Source organism: Macaca thibetana, chromosome 10 (assembly GCF_024542745.1).
Source record: "Macaca thibetana thibetana isolate TM-01 chromosome 10, ASM2454274v1, whole genome shotgun sequence".
Lineage (NCBI taxonomy): Eukaryota > Metazoa > Chordata > Mammalia > Primates > Cercopithecidae > Macaca > Macaca thibetana.
Window position 1 is genome coordinate 66,496,490 of NC_065587.1, and position 23,662 is coordinate 66,520,151.

The 23,662-nt window shown below is 49.4% G+C and overlaps 1 protein-coding gene across 3 annotated transcripts in view; it reads right to left on the reverse strand.

Moving 5' to 3' along the window:
• The window catches only part of CBFA2T2 (CBFA2/RUNX1 partner transcriptional co-repressor 2), a 165,229-nt gene extending 164,994 nt beyond the window's left edge, over nt 1-235 (reverse strand). For all 3 annotated transcript variants that reach the window (XM_050807101.1, XM_050807103.1, XM_050807104.1), the window contains exon 1: nt 13-235. In XM_050807101.1, coding sequence (XP_050663058.1) covers nt 13-46 — 34 coding nt within the window. In that variant the 5' untranslated portion in view covers nt 47-235. The remainder of the gene's footprint in view (nt 1-12) is intronic.
• Between the last annotated feature and the right edge of the window lie 23,427 nt (nt 236-23,662).

The window sequence follows — 23,662 nt, forward strand, 5'->3', positions numbered from 1 at the left end:
CGCCCCACTTACGCTGGAAGGCGGCCGCTCCAGGGACGCCTACCATCGCCGAGTGCCGCCACCGCGCGCCGCCCGCCTCGACCCGCGACACGGGTCCCTTGCAGGCACCGCCCGCCTCGACCCGCGGCCGGGGTCCCTCGCAGGCGTCGCCGCGAGATCTGCAGCCGCCGAGCTAACCAGACACTACCACCGCTGCTGTCGCCGCCGCCGCCGCCGTTAGGCCGCGCGCCGCCCCGCCCCCGACTGGCCCCGCCCCGCCCGCCGGGCACGCCCCCGCCGCGCGCTCTCGCCGCCAGGCCAACGCACGCGGAAGCCCGGCCCTAAGACCAGCTCCCATTAAGCCCCGCCCCCTGACCTGACCCGCCCCTTCCGCGGGAACCGACCGCCGAATCCCGACGCAGCCTGCTTCTCAGACCTGCCCCCTCGGCGTCACGCGCGCCCGTCACGCGCACGGCCCACTTTCTAGCTCCAGGCTTCTCGGTGCGGGCAGGGTAGCGACCCAGGCTCGGGGGCGGAGTCCTAGAGGGAGGGATTACAATGAGTGGCAACGTCTCACCTGAGTTCTCCAGGTACAGGCCTGATGGCTTTTGCGCATGCCTTTGAGAGAGCCAAAGTGTTTTTGGCCTAAAGTGTTCTAAGTGCCTAAAATTTCATCATCATAATATTAATAACTGTTGGCTGGGCGCGGTGGCCCACGCCTGTTATCCTAGCATTTTGGGAGGCTAAGAAAGGAGAATCACTTGAGCTCGGGAATTTGAGACTAGCGTCTCTATTAAAATAAATAAATAAATAAAAATAAAAAATAGGCCGGGCACGGTGGCTCAGGCCTATAATCCTAACACTTTGGGAGGCCGAGAAGGGTGGATTACCTGAGGTCAGAACTTCAAGACTAGCCTGGCCAAACGCTGTCTCTACTAAAAATACAAAAATTAGGGCCGGGCGCAGTGGCTCAAGCCTGTAATCTTAGCACTTTGGGAGGATCACGAGGTTAGGAGTTTGAAGACCAGTATGGCCGATAAGGTGAAACCCCGTCTCTACTAAAAAAAAAAAAAAAAAATTAGCTGGGCGTGGTGGCGCGTGCCTTTAGTCCCAGCTACTCCGGCGGCTGAGGCAGGAGAATCGCTTGAACCGGGAGACAGAGGTTGTGGTAAGTCGAGATCTATGCCACTACACTCCAGCCTAGCGAAAGAGCGAGACTCTGTCTCAAAAATAAATTATTATTATTATTTTTCAAACAGTTTAAAAAAACACGAGGTTCTTATGCAAAGTAGAATAAACACATATCAATGATTTTACTTATTAGTTAAGAAGTGAACCAATGAGATGAAAAAACTGGTTCAAAGGAGAATTAGAGGAAGGGGATTTACATAATCAGTCCGTAAAATCATGTACTTTCTCTTAATGGTATATCTCCCATTTGCCATTTTGCATTTACTTCCCTCATTCTTGGATTGCTGTCTGTCTGCTTCTACAGACCTCAAATTTCATAAAATTTTTTGTTGTTTGTTCACTATTCTATCTCCAGTGTCTGCGACAGAGTTGGTACCCCATAAATATCTGTTAAATACTCTTTTGTTGGCCAGGCCCAGTGACTCACACCTGTAATCCCAGCACTTTGGGAGGCGGAGGTGGGTGGATCACCTGAGGTCAGGAGTTCAAGACCAGCCTGGACAACATGGTGACACCCTGTCTCTACAAAAAAAATACAAAAAAAATTACCCAGACATGGTGGTGTGTGCCTATAATCCCAGCACTTTGGGAGGCCACAGCGGGTGGATCACCTGAGGTCAGGAGTTCAAGACCAGTCTGGCAAACATGACAAAACCCTGTCTGTACTAAAAAATACAAAAATTAAGCCAGGCGTGGTGGCAAGCGCCTGTACTCCCAGCTACTCAGGAAGATGAGGCAGGGAAGATTACTTGAACCCAGGAGGCAGAGGTTGCAGTGAGCTGAGATCATGCCACTGGACTCCACACTAGGCAACAGAGTGAGACCTTGCCTCAAAAAAAAAAAACAATTGGAGTGCAGTGTAGTGATCACAGCTCAATGTAGCCTCAAATTCCTGGCCTCAAGCAATCTTCCCAACCTTAGCCTCCTGAGTAGCTGGGACTACAGACAAACGCCACCACAGTTGGCTAATTTTTTTTTTTTTTTTTGAGACAGAGTCTCGCTGTGTCGGTGAGGCTGGAGTACAATGGAGCGATCTCGGCTCACTGCAACCTCTGCCTCCTTGAACCTTGAACTCCTGGGTTCAATAAATTCTCCTACCTCAGCCTCCCCAGTAGCTGGGATTACAGACGCCTGCCACCACACCAGCTAATTGTTGTATTTTTCATAGAGATGGGTTTCACTATGTTGGCCAGGCTGTGCTGGTCTTGAACTTCTGACCTCAGGTGATCCTCCTGCCTCGGCCTACCAAAGTGTTGGGATCACAGATGTGAGCCACCGCGCCTGACCGGCTAGTTTTTTTTTTTTTCTTTTTTTTTGAGACATAGTTTTGCTCTTGTTGCCCAGGCTAGAGTGCAGTGGTGTGATCTTGGCTCGCTGTAACCTTCGCCTCCTGGGTTCAAGAGATTCTCCTGCCTCAGCCTCCTGAGTAGCTGGGATTACAGGCGGCACTGCCACCACGCCCGGCTAATTTTTGTATTTTTAGTAGAGACGGGGTTTCACCATATGTGCCAGGCAGGTCTCGAACTCAGGTCTCAAACTCCTGACCTCAAGTGATCCTCCCACCTCGGCCTCCCAAAGTGCTGGGATTACAGGCTTAAGCACCGCACCCGGCCTCCGCCCAGCCTAATTTTGTATTTTTAGTAGAGACGAGGTTTTGCCATGTTGGCCAGGCTGGTTTCAAACCCCTGACCTCAGGTGATCTGCCTGCCTCGGCCTCCCAAAGTACTGGGATTACAGTTGTGAACCATGGCGTCCAGCCCTGACCAGCTAATTATTCTTATTCTTATTAATTTTTTTTTTGAGGTGGAGTCTCGCTCTGTCTCCCAGGCTGGAGTGCGGTGGCACGATCTCAGCTCACTGCAAGTTCCGCCTTCCGAGTTCACGCCATTCTCCTGCCTCAGCCTCCCGAGTAGCTGGAACTACAGGTGCCCGCCACCACGCCCGGCTAATTTTTTTTGTATTTTTAGTAGAGATGGGGTTTCACCATGTTAGCTAGAATAGTCTTGATCTCTTGACCTCGTGATCCGCCCGCCTCGGCCTCCCAAAGTGGTGGGATTACAGGCGTGAGCCACTGCGTCCGGCTCTTATTCTTATTATTTTTAGTAGAGGTGGCGTCTCTTTATATTAACCAGGCTGGTCTTGAACTCCAGAGCTCAAGCAATCCTCCAGCCTGAGCCTCTCAAAGTTCTAGGATTGTAAGCATGAGCTACCACACCCAGCCTTCAAACTTTTTAAGATTCAAGTAAGAAAGACTAGTCCCAGTGGCTCACGCCGGTAATCCCAGCACTTTGGGAGGCTGAGGCGGGCTGATCATGAGTTCAGGAATTTGAGACCAGCCTGGCCAATATGATGAAACCTTGTCTCTACAAAAAGTACAAAAATTAGCCAGGTGTGGTGGTACGCACCTGTAATCCCAGCTACTCAGGAGGCTGAAGAATGAGAATCTCTTGAACCCAGGAGGCAGAGGTTGCAGTGAGCTGAGATTGTGCACTCCAGCCTGGGTGACAGAGTGAGACTCCATTTCAAAAAAAAAAAAAAAAAGAACTATTATGAACAATTTTATGCCCTCAAGTTTGACATTTTAGATAAAATCAATAATTTCCTTGAAAGATACAAACTACTAAAGCTCACTGAATAAGCTGATCATCTGAATATCCCTTATATATTAAGAAAATTAGGCCAGGTATGGTGGTTCATACCTGTAATCTCAGCACTTTAGGAGGCCAAGGTGGGAGAATTCCTTAAACCTAGGAATTCAAGATCAGACTGGGCAACATAATGAGACCCTGTTTCTACAAAAACTAAATTTTAAGTGTTAGCAGGCATGCTGGCGCAAGACCATGGTCCTAGCTACTTAGTAGGTTGAGGTGGGAAAATCACTTGAACCTGAGGAGTCAAGACTGCAGTGAGCCGAGATCACATCACTGCACTCCAGCCTAGGCAACAGAGCAAGACTCTGTCTCAAAAAAAAAATTACATTTATGGTTAGGCCAAGCATGGCAGCTCACACCTGTAATCCCAGCATTTTGGGAGGCCTAGGCAGGTGGATTGCTTGAGCCCAGGAGTTCAAGACCAGCCTGGGTAACATGGCAAAACTCCAGCTCTACAAAAAATACAAACATTTGCCATTCATAGTGCTGCATCCCTTTAGTCCCAGCTACTTGGGAGGCTGAGGTGGGAGGGTCACTGAAGCCCAGGAGGTTGAGGCTGAAGTAAGCGGTGATCATGTCACTACACTCCAGCCAGGGTGACAGAGTGAGACCCTGTCTCAAAAAAAATTGTAGTTAAAAATCTTCCAAAAATGGACTCCTTACTTGCTAATTTTACCAAATATTTAAGAAGATGTAATACCAATTCTACATAATCTCTTCCAGAAAATAGAGAGAAACATTTCCAACTCATTTTGTTAGGTCAGCATTAGCCTAATACCAAAATACACACAAGAAAATACTACAAAAGATACTACAAGAAAACTACAGGCTGGGTGTGGTGGCTTATGCCTATAATCCCAACAATTTGGGAGGCCAAGGCAGGTGGATCACTTGAGGTCAGGAGTTTGAGACCAGCCTAGACAACATGGTGACACCCCGTCTCTACTAAAAATACATAATTAGCCAGGTGTACTGGCACATGCCTGTAATCCCAGCTACTGGGGAGGCTGAGGCAGGAGAAGTGCTTGAACTCAGGAGGTGGAGCTTGCAGTGAGCCGAGATCGCGCCATGACACTCCAGCCAGGTGACAGAGTGAGACTCTGTCTCAAAAATAAATAAATAGGCTCAAGCCTGTAATCCCAGCACTTTGGGAGGCCAAGACGGGCGGATCACGAGGTCAGGAGATCGAGACCATCCTGGCTAACACAATGAAACCCCGTCTCCACTAAAAATACAAAAAAAGGCCGGGCGCGGTGGCTCAAGCCTGTAATCCCAGCACTTTGGGAGGCCGAGGCGGGCGGATCACAAGGTCAGGAGATCGAGACCACAGTGAAACCCCGTCTCTACTAAAAATACAAAAAATTAGCCGGGCGCGGTGGCGGGCGCCTGTAGTCCCAGCTACTCAGGAGGCTGAGGCAGGAGAATGGCATGAACCCAGGAGGCGGAGCTTGCAGTGAGCCGAGATCGCGCCACTGCACTCCAGCCTGGGCGACAGCTTCAGACTCCGTCTCAAAAAAAAAAAAAAAAAAAAAAAAAAAAAAATACAAAAAAATTAGCCGGGCGTGGTGGCGGCGCCTGTAGTCCCAGCTACTCGGGAGGCTGAGGCAGGAGAATGGCGGGAACCCGGGAGGCGGAGCTTGCAGTGAGCCGAGATCGCGCCACTGCACTCCAGCCTGGGGGACAGAGCGAGACTCCGCCTCAAAAAAATAAATAAATAAATAAATAAATAAAAATACAAATACAAAAATTGGCCAGGCATGGTGGCTCACGCCTGCAATCCCAGCACTTTGGGAGGTCGAGACAGAAACAGGCAGATCATCTGAGGTCAGGAGTTGGAGACCAGCCTGGCCAACATGGTGAAATCCCGTCTCTACTAAAGATACAAAAAAAAATTAGCTGGACGTGGTGGCAGGTGCTTGTAATCCCAGCTACCCGAGAGGCTGAGACAGGAGAATCACTTGAGCCCAGGAGGCGGAGGTTGCAATGAGCCAAGATCATGCCATTGCACTCCAGCCTGGGGAACAAGAGCGAGACTTTGTCTCAAAAAAAAAAAAAAAAAAGGCCGGGCGCGGTGGCTCAAGCCTGTAATCCCAGCACTTTGGGAGGCCGAGGCGGGTGGATCACGAGGTCAGGAGATCGAGACCATCCTGGCGAACACGGTGAAACCCCGTCTCTACTAAAAAAATACAAAAAACTAGCCGGGTGAGTTGGCGGGCGCCTGTAATCCCAGTTACTCGGGAGGCTGAGGCAGGAGAATGGCGTAAACCCGGGAGGCGGAGCTTGCAGTGAGCTGAGATCCGGCCACTGCACTCCAGCCTGGGCAACAGCGCGAGACTCCGTCTCAAAAAAAAAAAAAAAAATTAGCTGGGCGTGGTAGCACGAGCCTGTAGTCCCAGCTACTCAGGAGGCTGAGGCAGGAGAATCCCTTGAACCCAGGAGGTGGAGGTTGTGGTGAGCCAAGATCGAGCCATTGCACTCAGCCTGGGCAACAAGAGAGAGTTAAACTCCATCTCCAAAACAAAAAAGAAACAAAGAAAATATTAGGAAATGGAATCCAAAAATATATAAAAAGGATAATACATTATGAACAAATTAGGGTTACCCAGGGAACACAAAACTGGCTCAAAAACTTTTTTTTTTTTTGAGATGGAGTCTCGCTCTGTCACCCAGGCTGGAGTGTGCAGTACAGTGGTGCGATCTTGGCTCACTGCAACCTCTGCCTCCCAAGTTCAAGCGATTCTCATACCTCAGCCTCCAAGTAGCTGGGATTACAAGCATGCACCATGACGCCCAGCTATTTTTGTGTGTGTGTGTATTTTTAGTGGAGAGTGTTTCATCATGTTGGCCAGGTTGGTCTCGAACTCCCGACCTCAGGTGATCCACCTGCCTTGTCCTCCCAAAGTGCTAGGATTACAAGCATGAACCACCATGCCTGGTCACTTTTTTTTTTTTTTTTGAGATGGAGTCTCTCTCTGTCACCCAGGTTGGAGTGCAGTGGCACAATCTTGCTTCAGTGCAACCTCCGCCTCCTTGGTTCAAGCAATTCTCCTGCCTCTGCCTCAGCTTCCTGAGTACCTGGGACTACAGGCATGTGCCACTACGCATGGCTAATTTTTTGTATTTTTAGTAGAGACAGAGTTTCACCATGTTGGCCAGGCTGGTCTCGAACTCAAATGATCTGCCCGCCTCGGCCTCCCAAAGTGCTGGGATTATAGGCGTGGGCCACCACACTTGGTCTCATTCTACTGTTATTGAAGATAAAACTTTGTTGCTAAGGGCCTGGACAAGGCCTGGTTTCAAAGATAGAGATTTCTCAAGTTCTGTGTGGTTTCAAACATAGAGACGATAAATTAGTCGACACAAGTCACCAACCTTTTCTATTTAGTTGTTATTCTTGCATAGTTCATGGTGGAGTGTGTTTATGTTTTGGGGTGGGGGATAGGCCGCCTGGGAGCACATCAGAGCCACAAACCATTAACATTTACAAGTCAAGGGACAGGGCTAGGTACCTTATAAACTGAATTTGACTTCAACCTTGCAATAACTCCATTTTCCAGCGCCAGGGAAGTTAAGAGATATTATAAGGTGAGCCTGAGTCTGAAAGTTACTCAGGTGATAGAATTTAATTCTGACATTCTTTTCACAGCCTTCTGGAAGCCTTGTAGACTTAGATAGACTTAAGGAAATGCTTGAGGCCCTGGCTCTTTCTTGTCCAAGTCCAGTGACTGTTTTTCTTTAACTAGTGACGAGAAGGATAAAGATGGGCGTTAGGGAGAAGTGTGTGCTGCCTGCCATCTGCCCTGGCCATGCCCGTTCCTCTAATGAAGGATAAACACAAGGCCAGGCCAGATGACAGTCAGTGAGGGGAAGCGACTTAGAGGTGTTGGTCCTTCTTGGGTAAACAGAAGCCTGAAATACCCGTGGCACTTTAAAAAATATCTTTGTGTGCAGCACAGCAACATGGCCCAAGTATACATATGTAACAAACCTGCACGTTATGCACATGTACCCTACAACTTAAAGTATAATAATAATAAATAAATTTAAAAAAAATATATCTTTGTGTGCCAGAAAAATATTTGACAGTGCTGGGGCTTTTCTTTTCTTTTCTTTTCTTTTTTCTGAGACACAGTTTCACTCTTGTTGCCCAGGCTGGAGTGCAATGCATGGCAACCTCCGCCTCACAGGTTCAAGCGATTTCCCTGCCTCATCTCACCCTCCCGAGTAGCTGGGATTACAGGCATGCACCACCACACCTGGCTAATTTTGTATTTTTAGTAGAGACAGGGTTTCTCCATGTTGGCCAGGCTGGTCTCAAACTCTGGACCTCAGGTGATCCACCCACCTTGGCCTCCCAAAGTGCTGGGATTACAGGTGTCAGCCACTAGGCCCAGCAGCTGGGGCTTTTCTAATAAGCAAGGCTTTTTCTCCCAAGAAGGCTGAAGAGCCCAAAACTCCCAGAAGGAGAGAAGAACAAGTTCCTCGGCTGCTGGTTCTATGACTAAAATTAATTATTGTTTGTGCTTATGAGAGGAATGTGAGCATAGTCATGGTAAAGAATTTGTACACTACATAAGAAGATTGTGAGGGCCAGGCGCGGTGGCTCAAGCTTGTAATCCCAGCACTTTGGGAGGCCGAGACAGGCGGATCACGAGGTCAGGAGATCGAGACCATCCTGGCTAACACGGTGAAACCCCGTCTCCACTAAAAAATACAAAAAACTAGCCGGGCGAGGTGGCGGGCGCCTGTAGTCCCAGCTCCTCGGGAGGCTGAGGCAGGAGAATGGCGTAAACTCAGGAGGCAGAGCTTGCAGTGAGCTGAGATCCAGCCACTGCACTCCAGCCTGGGTGACAGAGCGAGACTCCGTCTCAAAAAAAAAAAAAAAAAAAGAAGATTGTGACTAAGCAGTGAAAGCAGTGAATTCTTTTTTTCCTTAACTCTAATCTCGTGACAGATTATCTTAATTCTTCTTCTTTTTTTTTTTTTTTTTTTTTTTGAGACGGAGTCTCGCTCTGTTGCCCAGGCTGGAGTGCAGTGGCGCCATTCTCCTGCCTCAGCCTCCAGAGTAGCTGTGGCTACAGGTGCCCACCACCACGCCTGGCTAATTTTTTGTATTTTTAGTAGAGATGGGGTTTCACTGTGTTAACCAGAATGGTCTCGATCTCCTGACCTCGTGATTCGCCCACCTCGGGCTCCCAAAGTGCTGGGATTACAGGCATGAGCCACCGCGCCCGGCCAGATTGTCTTAGTTCTTAACATTGAGAAATAGGCCAAGGGAGTGGTGGCTCATGTCTGAATCTCAGCACTTTGTGAGGCCAAGATGGGAGGATCACTTGAGGCCAGGAGTTCAAGACCAGTCCGGGCAACATAGCAAAACCCCACTGGCCAGCTGCAATGAGCAGTGATTGTGCCACTACACTTCAGCCCGAACAATAGAGCAAGACTGTCTCAAAAAGTAAAAAGAAAAAAGAAAGAAATTGTCACCATTTTACTGTATAGTATTCCCAACTTTTTTCTATTCATGGACCTATTTACATAATTGAGATCGCACTATTAGCACATTTCTGCATCCTGCCTTTTTTAAAAAAAAAAATTTTATTTATTTATTTATTTTGAGACGGACTCTTACCTGTTGCCCAGGATGGAGAGCAATGGCATGATCTAGGATCACTGCAACCTTCGCCTCCTGAGCAGCCTGGGATTACAGGCATGTGCCAGCACACCCAGTTAATTTTTGTATTTTTAGTAGAGATGTGGGTTTCACCACATTGGCCTGGCTGGTCTCGAACTCGTGACCTCAAGTGATCTACCCGCCTTAGCCTCCCAGAGTGTTGGGATTACAGCAACGAGCCACTGTGCCTGGCCTGCATCCTGCCTTTTAAAAAACTATTCTAAGGCCGGGCGCGGTGGCTCAAGCCTGTAATCCCAGCACTTTGGGAGGCCGAGGCGGGCGGATCACAAGGTCAGGAGATCGAGACCACAGTGAAACCCCGTCTCTACTAAAAATACAAAAAATTAGCTGGGCGCGGTGGCGGGCGCCTGTAGTCCTAGCTACTCAGGAGGCTGAGGCAGGAGAATGGCGTGAACCCAGGAGGCGGAGCTTGCAGTGAGCCGAGATCGCGCCACTGCACTCCAGCCTGGGCAACAGCGTGAGACTCCGTCTCAAAAAAAAAAAAAAAAAAAAAAAAAAAAAACTATTCTAGGCCTGATGCAGTGGCTCGCGCCTGTAATCCCAGCACTTTGGGTGGCCGAGGCGGGCAGTTCACTTGAGGTCAGGAGTTGAGACCAGATTGGCCAACATGGTGAAACCTCGTCTCTACTAAAAATACAAAAATTAGCCAGGCGTGCTGTAGTCCCAGCTACTCAGGAGACTGAGGCAGGAGAGTCGCTTGAACCCGGGAGGCAAATGTTGCAGTGAGCCAAGTTTGTGCCACTGCACTCCAGCCTGGGCAACAGAGCGGACTCTGTCTCAAAAACAAAAACAAAAAAGCTGGCCGCGGTGGCTCACACCTGTAATCCCAGCACTTTAGGAGGCCGAGACAGGCAGATCGCTTGGGGTCAGGAGCTCAAGACTAGCCTGGCCAATGCAGGCCAATGCAGTGAAACCCCATCTCCACTAAAAATACAAAATTAGCCAGGTATGGTGGCAAACGGTTGTTATCCCAGCTACTTGGGAGGCTGAGGCGGGAGGATTGCTTGAACCCAGGAGGCGGAAGTTGCAGTGAGCCGAGATCGGGCCACTGCACTCCAGCCTGGCAATAGAGCGAGACTCCATCATAAATAAATAAATAAAGTAAATAGAAGTTAAACAAACGATACCTCCAAGACTCTTCAATGTCCTTAAAGACTCCTCAATGCCCACCATGATCTACAAAGTTCTACATTGTTTGGCCCCAGCCTATTGCTTCCCTCACCTCTCTTTTTTTTTTTTCTTTTTTTTTTGAGACAGAGTTCTACTCTTGTTGCCCAGGCTACTGGAGTGCAATGGGGCACCATCTCAACTCACTGCAACCTCCACCTCCCGGGTTCAAATGATTCTCCTTCCTCAGCCTCCCGAGTAGCTGAGATTACAGGCGCCTGCCACCACACCTGGCTAAGTTTTGTATTTTTAGTAGAGACAAAGTTTCACCATGTTGGTCAGATTGGTCTCAAACTTCTGGCCTCAGGTGACCCACCCGCCTTGGCCTCCCAAAGTGCTGGGATTACAGGCGTGAGCTACCGAGCCTGGCCCCATCACCTCTCCTTTACCTTCCATGCTGGCAGAGCTTTTCATTCCCTCCATCCCACCCCTTGTCCAAGTTGTTCAGGCTGGAGGGACAGAGAGACCTCTAGGCAGTGGGCAGGGCTGCAGGCTGCAATCTTGGAGACCAGGGAAGGGATGTTTAAGCCTGAGGCCAAGGAAGGCATATACAAGGTTTCACGAATGCCCTGGAGGACTCTGATTTGCTTTTTAAATTTTTCCTCTAAACAAATGTCCCTAGACAGGCTAAAAGAGAGGAGAAATCTAGAGATTTGAAGCCTTCTTTGAGAATGTTAAAGACTTACCTATTCAGAGTTGCCCACCCTTAGAGCAGAAGGTCCCAGATCTCATTCCTATGCATAGGAATCCCTAGGGGCCCTCAGAATTTGGTCTCAAACAGCAACCTGGCTATCAAGTCTGACTGTCTATGGGGGAATGGTGCAAGAGACACACTTTGAATAGGTCTGTTACTAAGTTGTGGTAAATCTTAGTCTCTGTGTGGCATTTCCCCATCTGTAAGAACAGCACCTGCCTTAGGGGCTGTGGGTAGTGGGTGAGAAAATCGCATTAGGTGCTGTGCATGTCACCAGGCACAGAGCTTGTGCGTCCTTCCCTCCATCACCAAACACATACCATGTGCCAGGCACTGTCCTGAGCACCAGGGCTACAACTGTGCACAAGACAGACTAAATTCCCACCCCACGGAGGAGGCATTCTGTGAGGGGACCGTGACCATGAACTGACAATGAGCATAGTCAGTATACACTGTGCTAGGTACTCCAAGGAAAAACAAGGCAGGAGAAAGGCAAGAGGGGCAACCCAAGTTCTTTTTTTTTTTTTTTCTTTGAGACAGAGTCTCACTGTGTCACCCAGGCTGGAGTGCAGTGGCACGATCTCAGCTGACTGCAACCTTGGCCTCCCTGGTTCAAGTGATTCTCCTGCCTCAGCCTCCTGAGTAGCTGGCATTATAGGCATGTGCCACCATGTCTGGCTAACTTTGTATTTTTAGTAGAGACAGGGTTTTGCCATGTTGGCCTGGCTGGTCTCGAACTCCTGACCTCAAGTAAGCCGCCTGCCTTGGCCTCCCAAAGTTCTGGGATTACAGGTGTGAGCCACCGCACCCAGCCAAGTACTATTTTATATAAGGAAGCAGAGAGAGTGTTCTCTAAGGAGGTATTAATTAAACTCTTGAAACCTGGAGAAGGTAAGAGAGCCACCAGGCTGAGTGAGGGTAGCAGGAACAGAGGCCCAGAGGCAGAAAGATAGCTGCACAGAAAGGACATCAGGATACAGCAGAGACTGAGAAAGGGGACTGTGGCCAGATAACATGGGGCCTGGTAGGCCATAGTAAGGAATCTGGCTTTATTTTTTATTTCTAATTTAATTTAATGTATTTATTTGAGACTGGGTCTCACTCTGTCACTCAGGCTATAATGCAGTGGAACCATCATGGCTCACTGCAGCTTTGACTTCCTGGGCTCAAGTGATCCTCCCATCTCAACCTCCTGAGTAGCTGAGACCACAGACACACGCCACCACACCTGGCTAATTAAAAAAAAATTTTATTTTTTTTCTGAGACAGAGTCTCGCTGTGTTGCCCAGCCTGGAGTGCAGTGGTGTGATCTCGGCTCACCACAACCTCCACCTCCTGGATTCAAGTGATTCTCCTGCCTCAGCCTCCTGAGTAGCTGAGACTACAGGCGCCCGCCACCATGCCCAGCTAATTTTTGTATTTTTAGTAGAGACAGGGTTTCACTATTTTGGCCAGGCTGGTCTTCAACTCCTGTCCTTGTGATCCACCCGCCTCGGCCTCTCAAAGTGCTGGGATTACAGGTGTGCGCCACCATACCCGGCTAAAATTTTTTGTAGAGACAGGGTCTTGTTGTGTTGCCCAGGCTGGTCTAGAACTCCTGGGCTCAAGCAATACTTCTATCTCAGCTTCCCAAAGTGCTGGGTTTACAGGCTTGAGCCACTGTGCTCTGCCAGGAATTTGACTTTGTTCTCTACAAATTTCGGAGCCTCTAGATGGTTTTAAGCAAAAGAGCGACATGATCATCCCTCCAGAGAGAAGGGTATGCAAGGGGAGGCAACGGCGGAAAACCACTGGGTGATTCTGGGGGGAGACCATGGTGGCTTGGAACAGGGTAGTGGCAGTGGAGATGGTGAGTAGGGGTTGGAGGTGTGTTCAGTTCGAAGGTGGAGATGGTGGAGTTTGCTGATGGCTTGTTTGTGGGGTATGGAAAAGAGCAGGATGAAGGATGACTCCAAAGTTCTGGGCCTGAGCAGCTGAAAGGATGGAGCAGTCACACGCTGAGGTGGTGACAGCTGTGGAATGACCAAACACATGCCAAGGGCAAAAGCTCAGGTCTGGGGGTGTTAACTTTGGGATGTCTACATGAGGTCATAGATAGGATTGGTGTTTCTCCATTCTTGCTTTTTCCTGCTGGTGGTGTTGGGGCCACAGTGGATGTGGAATGTGTATAGGCTGAAATAATCTGAATGTGACTTATTCGCACCTTCCACAGCCTCTGGCGCAGCTGAGCCTTGGCCTTTGTGAGGTTGCCAAGCCTTTCCTCCCCCTGCACTCTGGGCCTCCCATCTGGAGCACCTGCCCCAGGTGTCAGCTGTGCTGGAAACTGTTCATTCCAGGCCCAGACTTGTTATATGATCTTAAACTGCCTCTGGGAGGTGGTGGGGACAGGGCCCACAATTCCCCGGGGCTTCCTTCCCTCGTCCACCTCCGCAGGTGGAGGCTCCTGCTGGCGCCTGGGACAGAGTTGGGTGCAGTTGTTTGCTTTACAACACCAACAATTGAGCCTATCCCCTCGGTGCCCCAGGGCACAGCTCCACACCTGTTCTCCACCCTCCATCCCAGGTGCAGGCCCTGCAGAGAACAAAAGAACACCTTCGCACCAAGGTCATTCCAAGTACAAACTAGCTAGGGTTAGGAACTATCTGCAGTTTCAGCCACCCACTGGGGGTTTTGGAATCTATGCCCGGAGGATACAAGGGGATTACTGTGCCTCGATGGGCCTTGTCGGGGGCGAGGGGAAGAAAGGCTGCAGAGAAGACAGCCCTATTCTAAAAAGGGAGAAAAACTGGAGAATTAGAGGGTTTGAATCAGCACTATCCCAGAGAACATTCTGCAGTGATCTGTGCAGCTCAGTAGGATGGCCACCGCATGTGGTTGTCAAGCATTTCAAATTTGGCTGATGCAGCTGAGGAACTAAAGTACCAATTGTATTTAATTTTAATTAATTGAAATTTAAATAGCCTAGTGGCCACCCAATGGACAGCACGTTTCATTTTATTTTATTTATTTTATTTCACTCTGTAGACCAGGCGGGAGTGTAGACCAGGCGGGCTTGATCTCGGCTCACCACAACCTCCGCCTCCCGGGTACGAACAATTCTTCTGCCTCAGCCTCCCTAGTAGCTGGGACTACAGGCTCATGCTACCATGCCCGGCTAACTTTTGTTTGTTTGGTTTTCTTTTTTTTTTTTTTTTTTTTTGAGACGGAGTCTCGCTCTGTCACCCAGGCTGGAGTGCGGTGGCCGGATCTCAGCTCACTGCAAGCTCCGCCTCCCGGGTTCACGCCATTCTCCTGCCTCAGCCTCCCGAGTAGCTGGGACTATAGGCGCCCGCCACCTCGCCCGGCTAGTTTTTTGTATTTTTTAGTAGAGACGGGGTTTCACCGTGTTAGCCAGGATGGTCTCGATCTCCCAAAGTGCTGGGATTACAGGCGTGAGCCACCGCGCCCGGCCGTTTGTTTGGTTTTCTTTTATTTGAGACCGAGTTTCACTCTTGTCGCCCAGACTGGAGCGCAATGGCACAATCTCAGCTCACTGCAACCTCTGCCTCCCAGGTTCAAGCGATTCTCCTGCCTCAGCCTCCCAAGTAGCTGGAATTACAGGCGCCCGCCACCACGTCCGACTAATTTTTTATATTTTTAGTGTAGCAGGACGAGCTGCAGACAAAACCCCTCAAACACTGAGACAGTGAAAGGAGTGGCTTTAATCACTTGGGAGCATCAGCAGGCTAGCGCCTTAAAATCTGAGCTCATCAGGTGCTCAACTTCTGTCCCTTTTAAGGGCTCACAACTGTAAGGGGGTCTGCGTGAGAGGGTCATGATGGATTGAGCAAGCCAGGGGGTACATGACAGGGGCTGTGAGCACCGGTGGTCAGAGTGAAACAGAACAGAACGGGAGGTTTCACAATGTCCTTCCATACCTAGAATCTATAGATAACAAGAGTTGCTAAGTCAGGGGTCGAATTTTAACTACTAGGCTTAGGTCAGGCAGGCCCAGGCCTGGTTTCAGGTCTGGTTCCTAGGCGCCGAGCTACCTGCCTTTAATTTCACTTTTCTTTCCTTTTCTGAGTACAAAACAATTTAAAACAATATGAGAGGGTCTCTCTCTTCCCTCATTAGTAGAGATGGAGTTTCACTGTATTGGACAGGCTGGTCTCGAACTCCTGACCTCGTGATCCACCCGCCTCACCCTTCCAAAGTTCTGGGATTATAGGTGTCAGCCACCAAAATTGGCCAAATTTTGTATTTTTAGTAGAGATGGGGTTTCACTATGTTGGCCAGGCTGATCTCGAACTCCTGACCCCATCATCCGCCCACCTCGGCCTCCCTAAATGCTAGGGTTACAGGCCTGAGCCACTGCGCCTGGCCAGCACAGGTTTTAACAGTTAACTCCGGAGGATGTTTAGATAATAACAGCTCTTGTTTGTTGAACACCCACTTTATTCCAGGCACATCACACACATCTCACTCCTCGCAACCATTGTATAGGAAAGTGTTGCCTCCATTTTACAGACGACGAACAGTGTGGTGACGCCACTGAGCAAAGTCCCAGAATGAGGAAGTGCTGAAGGCTGAAAGGGAACACCCAAAATCCCATTTTATAACCCCACTCAAATAAATAAGCCCCAAGGACCAGGCTGGCTTTGTGGCAGTCTAGCTCTATACAAATGAATGGGGTGTGCAAATTGCTAAAAGATGCAAATCGGCCTCCGATTTGGGGGACAAAAGCTCAGATCCTCTGGTCACACCCTGAATCTTTCTGGGCTGTGGGCGGATGGGGGCAGAGGCTGAGTGACAGGGAGGGACCTGGGAGGAGGGGGTGTTGGGGTGGGGGTGGGGCTGACCAGCTGGTGTCGGAGACCCAGGACATCAGCTGGCTGGCGGGCTGGCAGGCTCAGACAATGGGCGGGGGGCCTGGTTGGAACCCTCCTCCCTCTGTGCCTGGCCCTCTCTGCACCCTGGCCAGCTGCCGTGGGCACCTTCTCTGGTCTGAGCCAGGGATCGTGGGGAGGAGGAGAGCATTGAGGGGGTTGAGGGGAGAGTGAAGGATGCTAGGGTAGATGGTCTGGAATGACCTAGGGTGGGAACGGGTTTGGAGAACACGGGAGGTTAGGAAGGTCTCCTTAGTGCCAGACATTGCACAAGAGGATTTGCATACGTCCTTCCGTTTGCTCCTCCCAAAGTCCCCCTGGTAATAGTAATAATAATTATTACCAACAATAGCAATCCGGTAGCTCATGCTGAGCCTGCCTGGCTGGAGCTCAAGGCGTTATCTCAGTTAATCCTCACGACCGCCTTGGGAGCCAAGGACTTTTATTAGGCCCTTTACCAAACCAGGCGCTCCAGGCTCAGAGCAGTTAAGGGACTTGTCTAACATCTCAGGGTGGGAAAAAAAGGGTCTCTCCTCCACCTGAGGCTCTCACACTTACTTTAAACTGAATGCTTAATCTCTGGGACTGGGAGACTTTTCCCCAACCGATAAAGATACATGAAATTCAAACTTTAGCATAATTAGGAGAGTTTTATTGAAACACAACCACCCGTGTTGTGTCGTTATGTATTGTCTGTTTGCTCAAATTGTGCACGGCTGATTGCTGTGACAGCAGATAGAAGAGCCACAGGTCACAGCGCCTGGATGGTGTATGGTTTAGTCTGTTTCTCTTTTTTTTTTTTTTTTTTTTTTTGTTGAGATAGGGTCTCGCCCTGTCACCCAGGTTGGAGTGCAGTGGCATGATCTTGACTCACTGCAACCTCCGCCTCCCAGCTTCAAGCGATTCTCCGCTTCAGCCTCCTGAATAGCTGGGCTCACAGGTGCGATCACCATGCTTGGCCCCATTTTTTAAATTTTTGGTAGAGACGGGATTTCACTATGTTGGCCAGGCTGGTCTGGAACTCCTGACCTCAGGTGATCTGCCCACGTCAGCCTCCCAAAGTGCTGGGATTACAGGCTTGAACCACCATGCACAGCCTGTCTACCCCTTCTCTACTTGGCCTCTTACCCAGGAGCTGGCTCTAGAGGGGCAGTGGGAATCCAAACTCTCAGGTCCCCGAAGGTCCTCCTCCCTCTGGCATCTCCTGATCCTTGGCAGCTCTTATGCCCAGCAGGTCTTTTTGCATCCTGCTTGCAAGAATGTGATGTGGTATTCATGCGTTCATTCTACATGTATGCACTGTGTGCCAGGCACTGGTCTAGGCAGGAGGTACAAACTAGATATGGTCCTTGTCTGCAGACATCAATCAGAGTCATCCAGCACATCTCTAAATACAAACAGTACAAGGCCACGTGTGATGCCTCATGCTTCTAATTCCTGCAGTTTGAGAGGCTGAGGTGGGAGGATTGCTTGAGCCCAAGAGTTTGAGCCCAGCCTGGGCAACATAGTGGCACCCTGTCTCTACAAAAGGTAAAAAAATTAGCTGGACATGGTGGTGAATGCCTGTGGTCCCAGCTACTCAAGAGACTGAAGTGGGAGGATTGCTTGGGCCTGGGAGGTGGAGGCTGTGGTGAAATGAGATTGCACCACTTCACTCCAGCCCGGGAGACAGAGAGAGATGTTGTCTCAAATAAATACATAATTAAATGCAAACAGGACAGAGTCCTGTGAACAGAGTGTGGAGAGCTTGAAGAGCATTTGACAGGGGAGCCAAGTTAACCTGGCAGGCAGGGAGAGCTTTCTGGAGCAGGTGATGGTAACCTTCAAGATCTGAAACATGAGTAGGTTCCAGGTGCTAGGACATCCCTTTCTGGACTCATGCATCCCCATCATTTCAATTACTTTCCCTGTCCTAGGAGTGTAGATCTCATCTCAGGTGAGACCTATTTTTTAGGGAGACAGGCACAGTGACTCCCCTCTCCACCCATTTTTTAGGGAGACAGGCACAGTGACTCCCCTCTCCACCCATTTTTTAGGGAGACAGGCACAGTGACTCCCCTCTCCACCCATGAATTGAAACATTGAGTGGGGGTGGGGCATGCTAGAGAAGGCAGGTGAACAACTTAACAGTCACGACATTTTTTTTTTTTTTTTTTTTTTTTTTTTTTTGAGACTGAGGCTTGCTCTGTTGACCAGGATGAAGTGCAGTGGTGCAATCTCGGCTCACTGCAACCTCTGCCTCCCTGGTTAAAGCAATTCTCATGCCTCGGCCTCCCGCATAACTAGAATTACAGGCGCCTGCCACCGCACCTGGCTAATTTTTGTATGTTTAGTAGAGATTGGGGTTTTGCTATGTTGGCCAGGCTGGTCTCAAACTCTTGACCTCAGGTGATCCACCTGCCTCGGCCTCCCAAAGTGCTGGGATTAGAGGTGTGAGCCGCTGTGCCCGGCCCAGTTTATATAATTATTTTTAAAAGAGTAACCGCATGCTTGTAGTCCCAACTACTCAGGAGGACGAGGTTGGGAGGATCACCTGAGCCCAGGAGATGGAGGCTACAGTGAGCTATGGTTGTGCCACTGCACTCCAGCCTGGGTGACAGGCTGAAACCCTGTCTCAAAAAAAAAAAAAAAAAAAAACACAAAAAAGAAATTTAAACAATCTCTGTCTTGTTAGAGCTTCTTACATTCTAGCAGAGGAGGAGTAAGTAATGTATGTGACATATTGTTAAGTGGTGATAAACACCATGGAAAAAAATAAAGCAGGTGGCAGACAGACAATTTGCAATAAGGAGGTCGGGGAAGGCCTCCCTGGGAAAACGACAGTTTGAGCAGAGATATGAGCAATTTATGTGGGTATCTGGGGAAGCCTGCATTGCTGGAACACTGAGATGCCATGAAATTCAAATCAATAGCACTCTCAAGTCATGAAATTCTGAGTAATAGGATTATATGGCCATGAAATGCTAATCAATATTTCTGTGGTGCCATACAATTCTAATCATTAGAATTCTCTGGTTGTGAAATTCTAACTAATAGAACTCAGAGGCCTTGAAATTCTAATCAATCAGGAAACTTCCAGATGAAGGAAAGCTTCTGGGGTGCAAAAGTTTCAGTGATCAGTGGGGCATGGTGGTGCATACCTGCAGTCCCAGGTACTATGGAGGCTGAGGCAGGATGATCACTAGGAGTTTGAGGCTGCAATGAGCTATAATTGTGCCTGTGAGTAGCTGCTGCACTCCAGCCTGGGCCACAGAGTGAGACCCAGTCTGTTTTTTTTGTTTGTTTGTTTTTGAGATGGAGTTTCCCTCTGTTACCCAGGCTGGAGGGCAGTAGCACGATCTCAGCTTACTGCAACCTCTGCCTCCTGGGTTCAAGCAGTTCTCCTGTCTCAGCCTCCCAGGTAGCTGGGACTACAGGCACATGTCACCACGCCTGACTAATTTTTGTATTTTTAGTAGAGACAGGGTTTCACCATATTGGTCAAGCTGGTCTTGAACTCGTGACCTCAGGTGACACCCGCCTTGGCCTCCCAAAGTGCTGGGATTACAGGCATAAGCTACTACGCCTGGCTTCTTTGCTACTGTTTTATTCCCTCTGCCTTTTCCTACTTTGTGCATCTGGGCAAACTGAGGCTCCAAGAGGATTTATCTTTTCCACAGTCCCCCAAGAAGTATAAGGGGGGTCTCCACTTATAGAGACCTTATACTGGATAAGGTCTCCACTCTTCAGGCTCCACTAGTTAGTTATCTGGCACCTGTGTGACCTTGGGCAAGTTCACTAACCTCTCTGAGCTTGTTTTTCACTTCCTGGAAATGGAAAAAGATGACTCTTACCTCCCAGCATTCTTGAGAGAAGTGATTAACTGAGACAATGTATACTTAGCACACTGATAAGCTCTCAAGGCCAGCTATTATTATTGTTCTCTGATTATTATTATTTAACTACAGTATAATCCTAATTATTCCTACTTATTCCAGCCCAGGGCTCTTTACCTTGCCTTAAAAAACTGTGCCCTGAGGCCTGATTTTAAGACCCAAACAGGCCCCCATTCTCCTCTCTGAGGACCTGGAGTGTGAGCTGATTACAGAAAGAAGTAATGAACTGGGGCAGGGGACAGGCACAATTACAGCTCACAGCAGTCTCCAACTCTCTAGCATCCTCCTGCCACAGCCTTCCAAGTAGCTGGGACTGCAGGCAGGCACCACCACGCCCCACAGCTCTCTGAGATTTTTGCACCCCAGCAGCTTCCCTTCATCTGGAAGTTTTCCTGATTGATTAGAACTTCAAGGCTTCTGAGTTCCATTAGTTAGAATTTCACAGCCAGAGAATTCTTTTTTTTTTTTTGAGACAGAGTCTCGCTCTGTCGCCCAGGCTGGAGTGCAGTGGCGCAATCTCGGCTCACTGCAAGCTCCGACTCCCGGGTTCACGCCATTCTCCTGCCTCAGCCTCCCGAGTAGCTGGGACTACAGGCGCCCGCCACTGCGCCCGGCTAATTTTTTCTATTTTTAGTAGAGACGGGGTTTCACCATGGTCTCGATCTCCTGACCCTGTGATCCGCCCGCCTCGGCCTCCCAAAGTGCTGGGATTACAGGCGTGAGCCACCGCGCCTGGCCTCACAGCCAGAGAATTCTACTGTTTGGAATGTTATAGCATCACAGATGCTGGGAGTCTGGGGGCTGGGGATTCCCCTTGCTGCCTCCTGGTGTTGTGTGTGGCAGGGGACACTTGCCTCTTTCTGGGTCCCAGTCAGGCTCCTGGTACCCCAACAAGACCCTATTTGGTTTGGAGTTGGTTGGTACTGGGAGGAGGTTTTGGGGGCCCAGGAAACCAAGGTGAAGGTCACATAGCATCTGCAGACTGGGAAGGTACCACTGATGAAGCTCAGAAATGGTCTGGAAGTCATGGCCCTGAGGATCCCCCACGAGGCACCCAAGAACAGGGCAGTTACGGTTCTGCAGCCAAACAGACTGGCGCTAATACTGTGTGACTTTCAGCAAATCTCTCGACCCATTTGAGACTCTATTTCCAAATCAGACAGCCGAATGATGTGGGCTCAGGCCAGGCTCAGTGCCTCATACCTGTAATGTCAGCACTTCGGGAGGCCAAGTCAGGTGGATTGCTTGAGCCCAGGAGTTTGAGACCAGCCTGGACAACATGGTGAAACCCCATCTATACTAAAAAATACAAAAATTAGCTGGGTGTGGTGGTGCACAACTATAGTCCCAGCTACCTGGGAGGCTGAGGTGGGATGAGGAGCTATGATTGTGCCACTGCACTCCAGCCTGGCTGACAGCAAGACTCTGTCTCAAAAAAACAAAAACAAAAACAAAAACCTGCTCACTAGGTTTGTGAGGATTCAGAGCTTAGCAAGGGGCCTGGTGCATGGCAAGTGCTCATTAAATATAAGTTATTACTACCACTAAGTTACTTAAACTTCCTGATGTGTAGGACCCTCTACTGAACTCCTGAGATCAGGATAAGGTTCCATGGAAGGCAGCGAATTATAAAGGGTAAGAATTTCAGTGCTAAGTTCAGATCCTACTTCTGCCATATGTGGCTGTGGGTGGCTCCCTGGACCCTCTGAGCCTCCTCCACTTCGTCTTCTGCACAATGGGGAGTTTTTTGTTTTGTTTTGTTTTGTTTTTGTTTTTGTAATTTGAGACGGAGTTTCACTCTTGTTGCCCAGGCTGAAGTGCAATGGCACTATCTCAGCCCACTGCAGCCTCCGCCTCCCAGGTTCAAGCCATTCTCCTGCCTCAGTCTCCCGAGTAGCTGGGATTACAGGTGCGCACCACCATGCCCGGCTAATTTTTTGTATTTTTATTGGAGATGGGGTTTCACCATGACCAGGCTGGTCTTAATCTCCTGACCTCAGGTGTTCCATCTGCCTTAGCCTCCCAGAGTGCTAGGATTACAAGCGTGAGCCACCGTGCCCAGGCTTTTTTTTTTTTTTTTTTTTTTTTTTGAGACAGAATCTCACTCTGTTGCCCAGGCTAAAGTGCAATGGTGTGATCTCAGCTCATTGCAACCTCTGCCTCCCAGGTTCAAGCGATTCTCCTGCCTCAGCCTCCCAAGTAGTTGGGATTACAGGCACTCACCACCATGTCTGGCTGTTTGATATTTTTAGTAGAGATAGGGTTTCCCCATGTTGGCCAGGTTGGTCTTGAACTTCTGGCCTCAAGTGATCCGCCCACCTCGAATTACAGGGTTGAGCCACCACATCCATCCATATATATATATATGTAGATGCACCATCTCGGTTCACTGCAACCTCCGCCTCCGGGGTTCAAGCAATTCTCTTGTCTCAGCCCTCCCAGTAGCTGGGATTACAGGCATGCGCCACTAGGCCAGGCTACTTTTTGTTTTTTAGTAGAGACAGGGTTTCACCATGTTGGCCAGGCTGGTCTCAAATTCCTGACCTCAGGTGATCCGCCTGCTTCGGACTCCCAAAGTGTTGGGATTACAGGTGTAAGCCAAGGTCCATCTGTATTTTTTTATTTTTTGAGACATGGTGTTGCTCTGTCACCCACACTGGAGTGCAATGGTACGATTTAGGCTCACTGCAACCTGCGCCTCCCAAGTTCAAGCAATTCTCCTACCTCAGCCTCCCAAGTAGCTGAGATTACAGGTGCGTGCTACCATGCCCAGCTAATTTTGTACTTTTAGTAGAGACAGGGTTTCACCATGTTGGCCAGGCTGGTCTCGAACTCCTAACCTCAAGTGATCTACCCATCTCGGCCTCCCAAATTGTTGGGATTACAGGTGTGAGCCACTGCACTGGCTCACCCCATTTTTTTTTTTTTTTTTTTAGACAGAGTCTTGGCTCACTGCAACCTCTGCCTCCCAGGTTCAAGGGTTTCTCTTGCCTCAGCCTCCCAAGTAGCTGGGATTACAGGCACATGCTACCATGCCTGGCTAATTTTTGTGTTTTTAACAGAGATGGGGTTTCGTCATGTTGGCCAGGCTGGTCTTGAACTTCTGATCTCAGGTAATCCACCCCCCTCAGCCTCCTAAAGTGCTGGGATTAAAGGCGTGAGCCACCACATCTGGCCCATATTTTTTTTAAAGCCCACTTTAAACACCCATTGGATGGCTATATAAAAACAGCCATGGCCAGACATGGTGCCTCACGCCTGTAATTCCAGCACTTTGGGAGGCCAAGACGGGTGGATTATCTGAGGTCAGGAGTTCGAGACCAGCCTGGCCAACATGGTGAAACCCCCTCTCTACTAAAAATACAAAAATTAGCCAGGCGTGGTGGCACATGCCTGTAATCCCAGCTCCTTGGGGGGTGGCTGAGGCAGGAGAATAGCTTGAACCCAGGAGGCTGAGGTTGTAGTGAGCCGAGATCGCAGCACTGCACTCCAGCCTGGGCAAAAGAGTGAAACTCCGTCTCAAAAAAAAAAAAAAAAAAGAAATT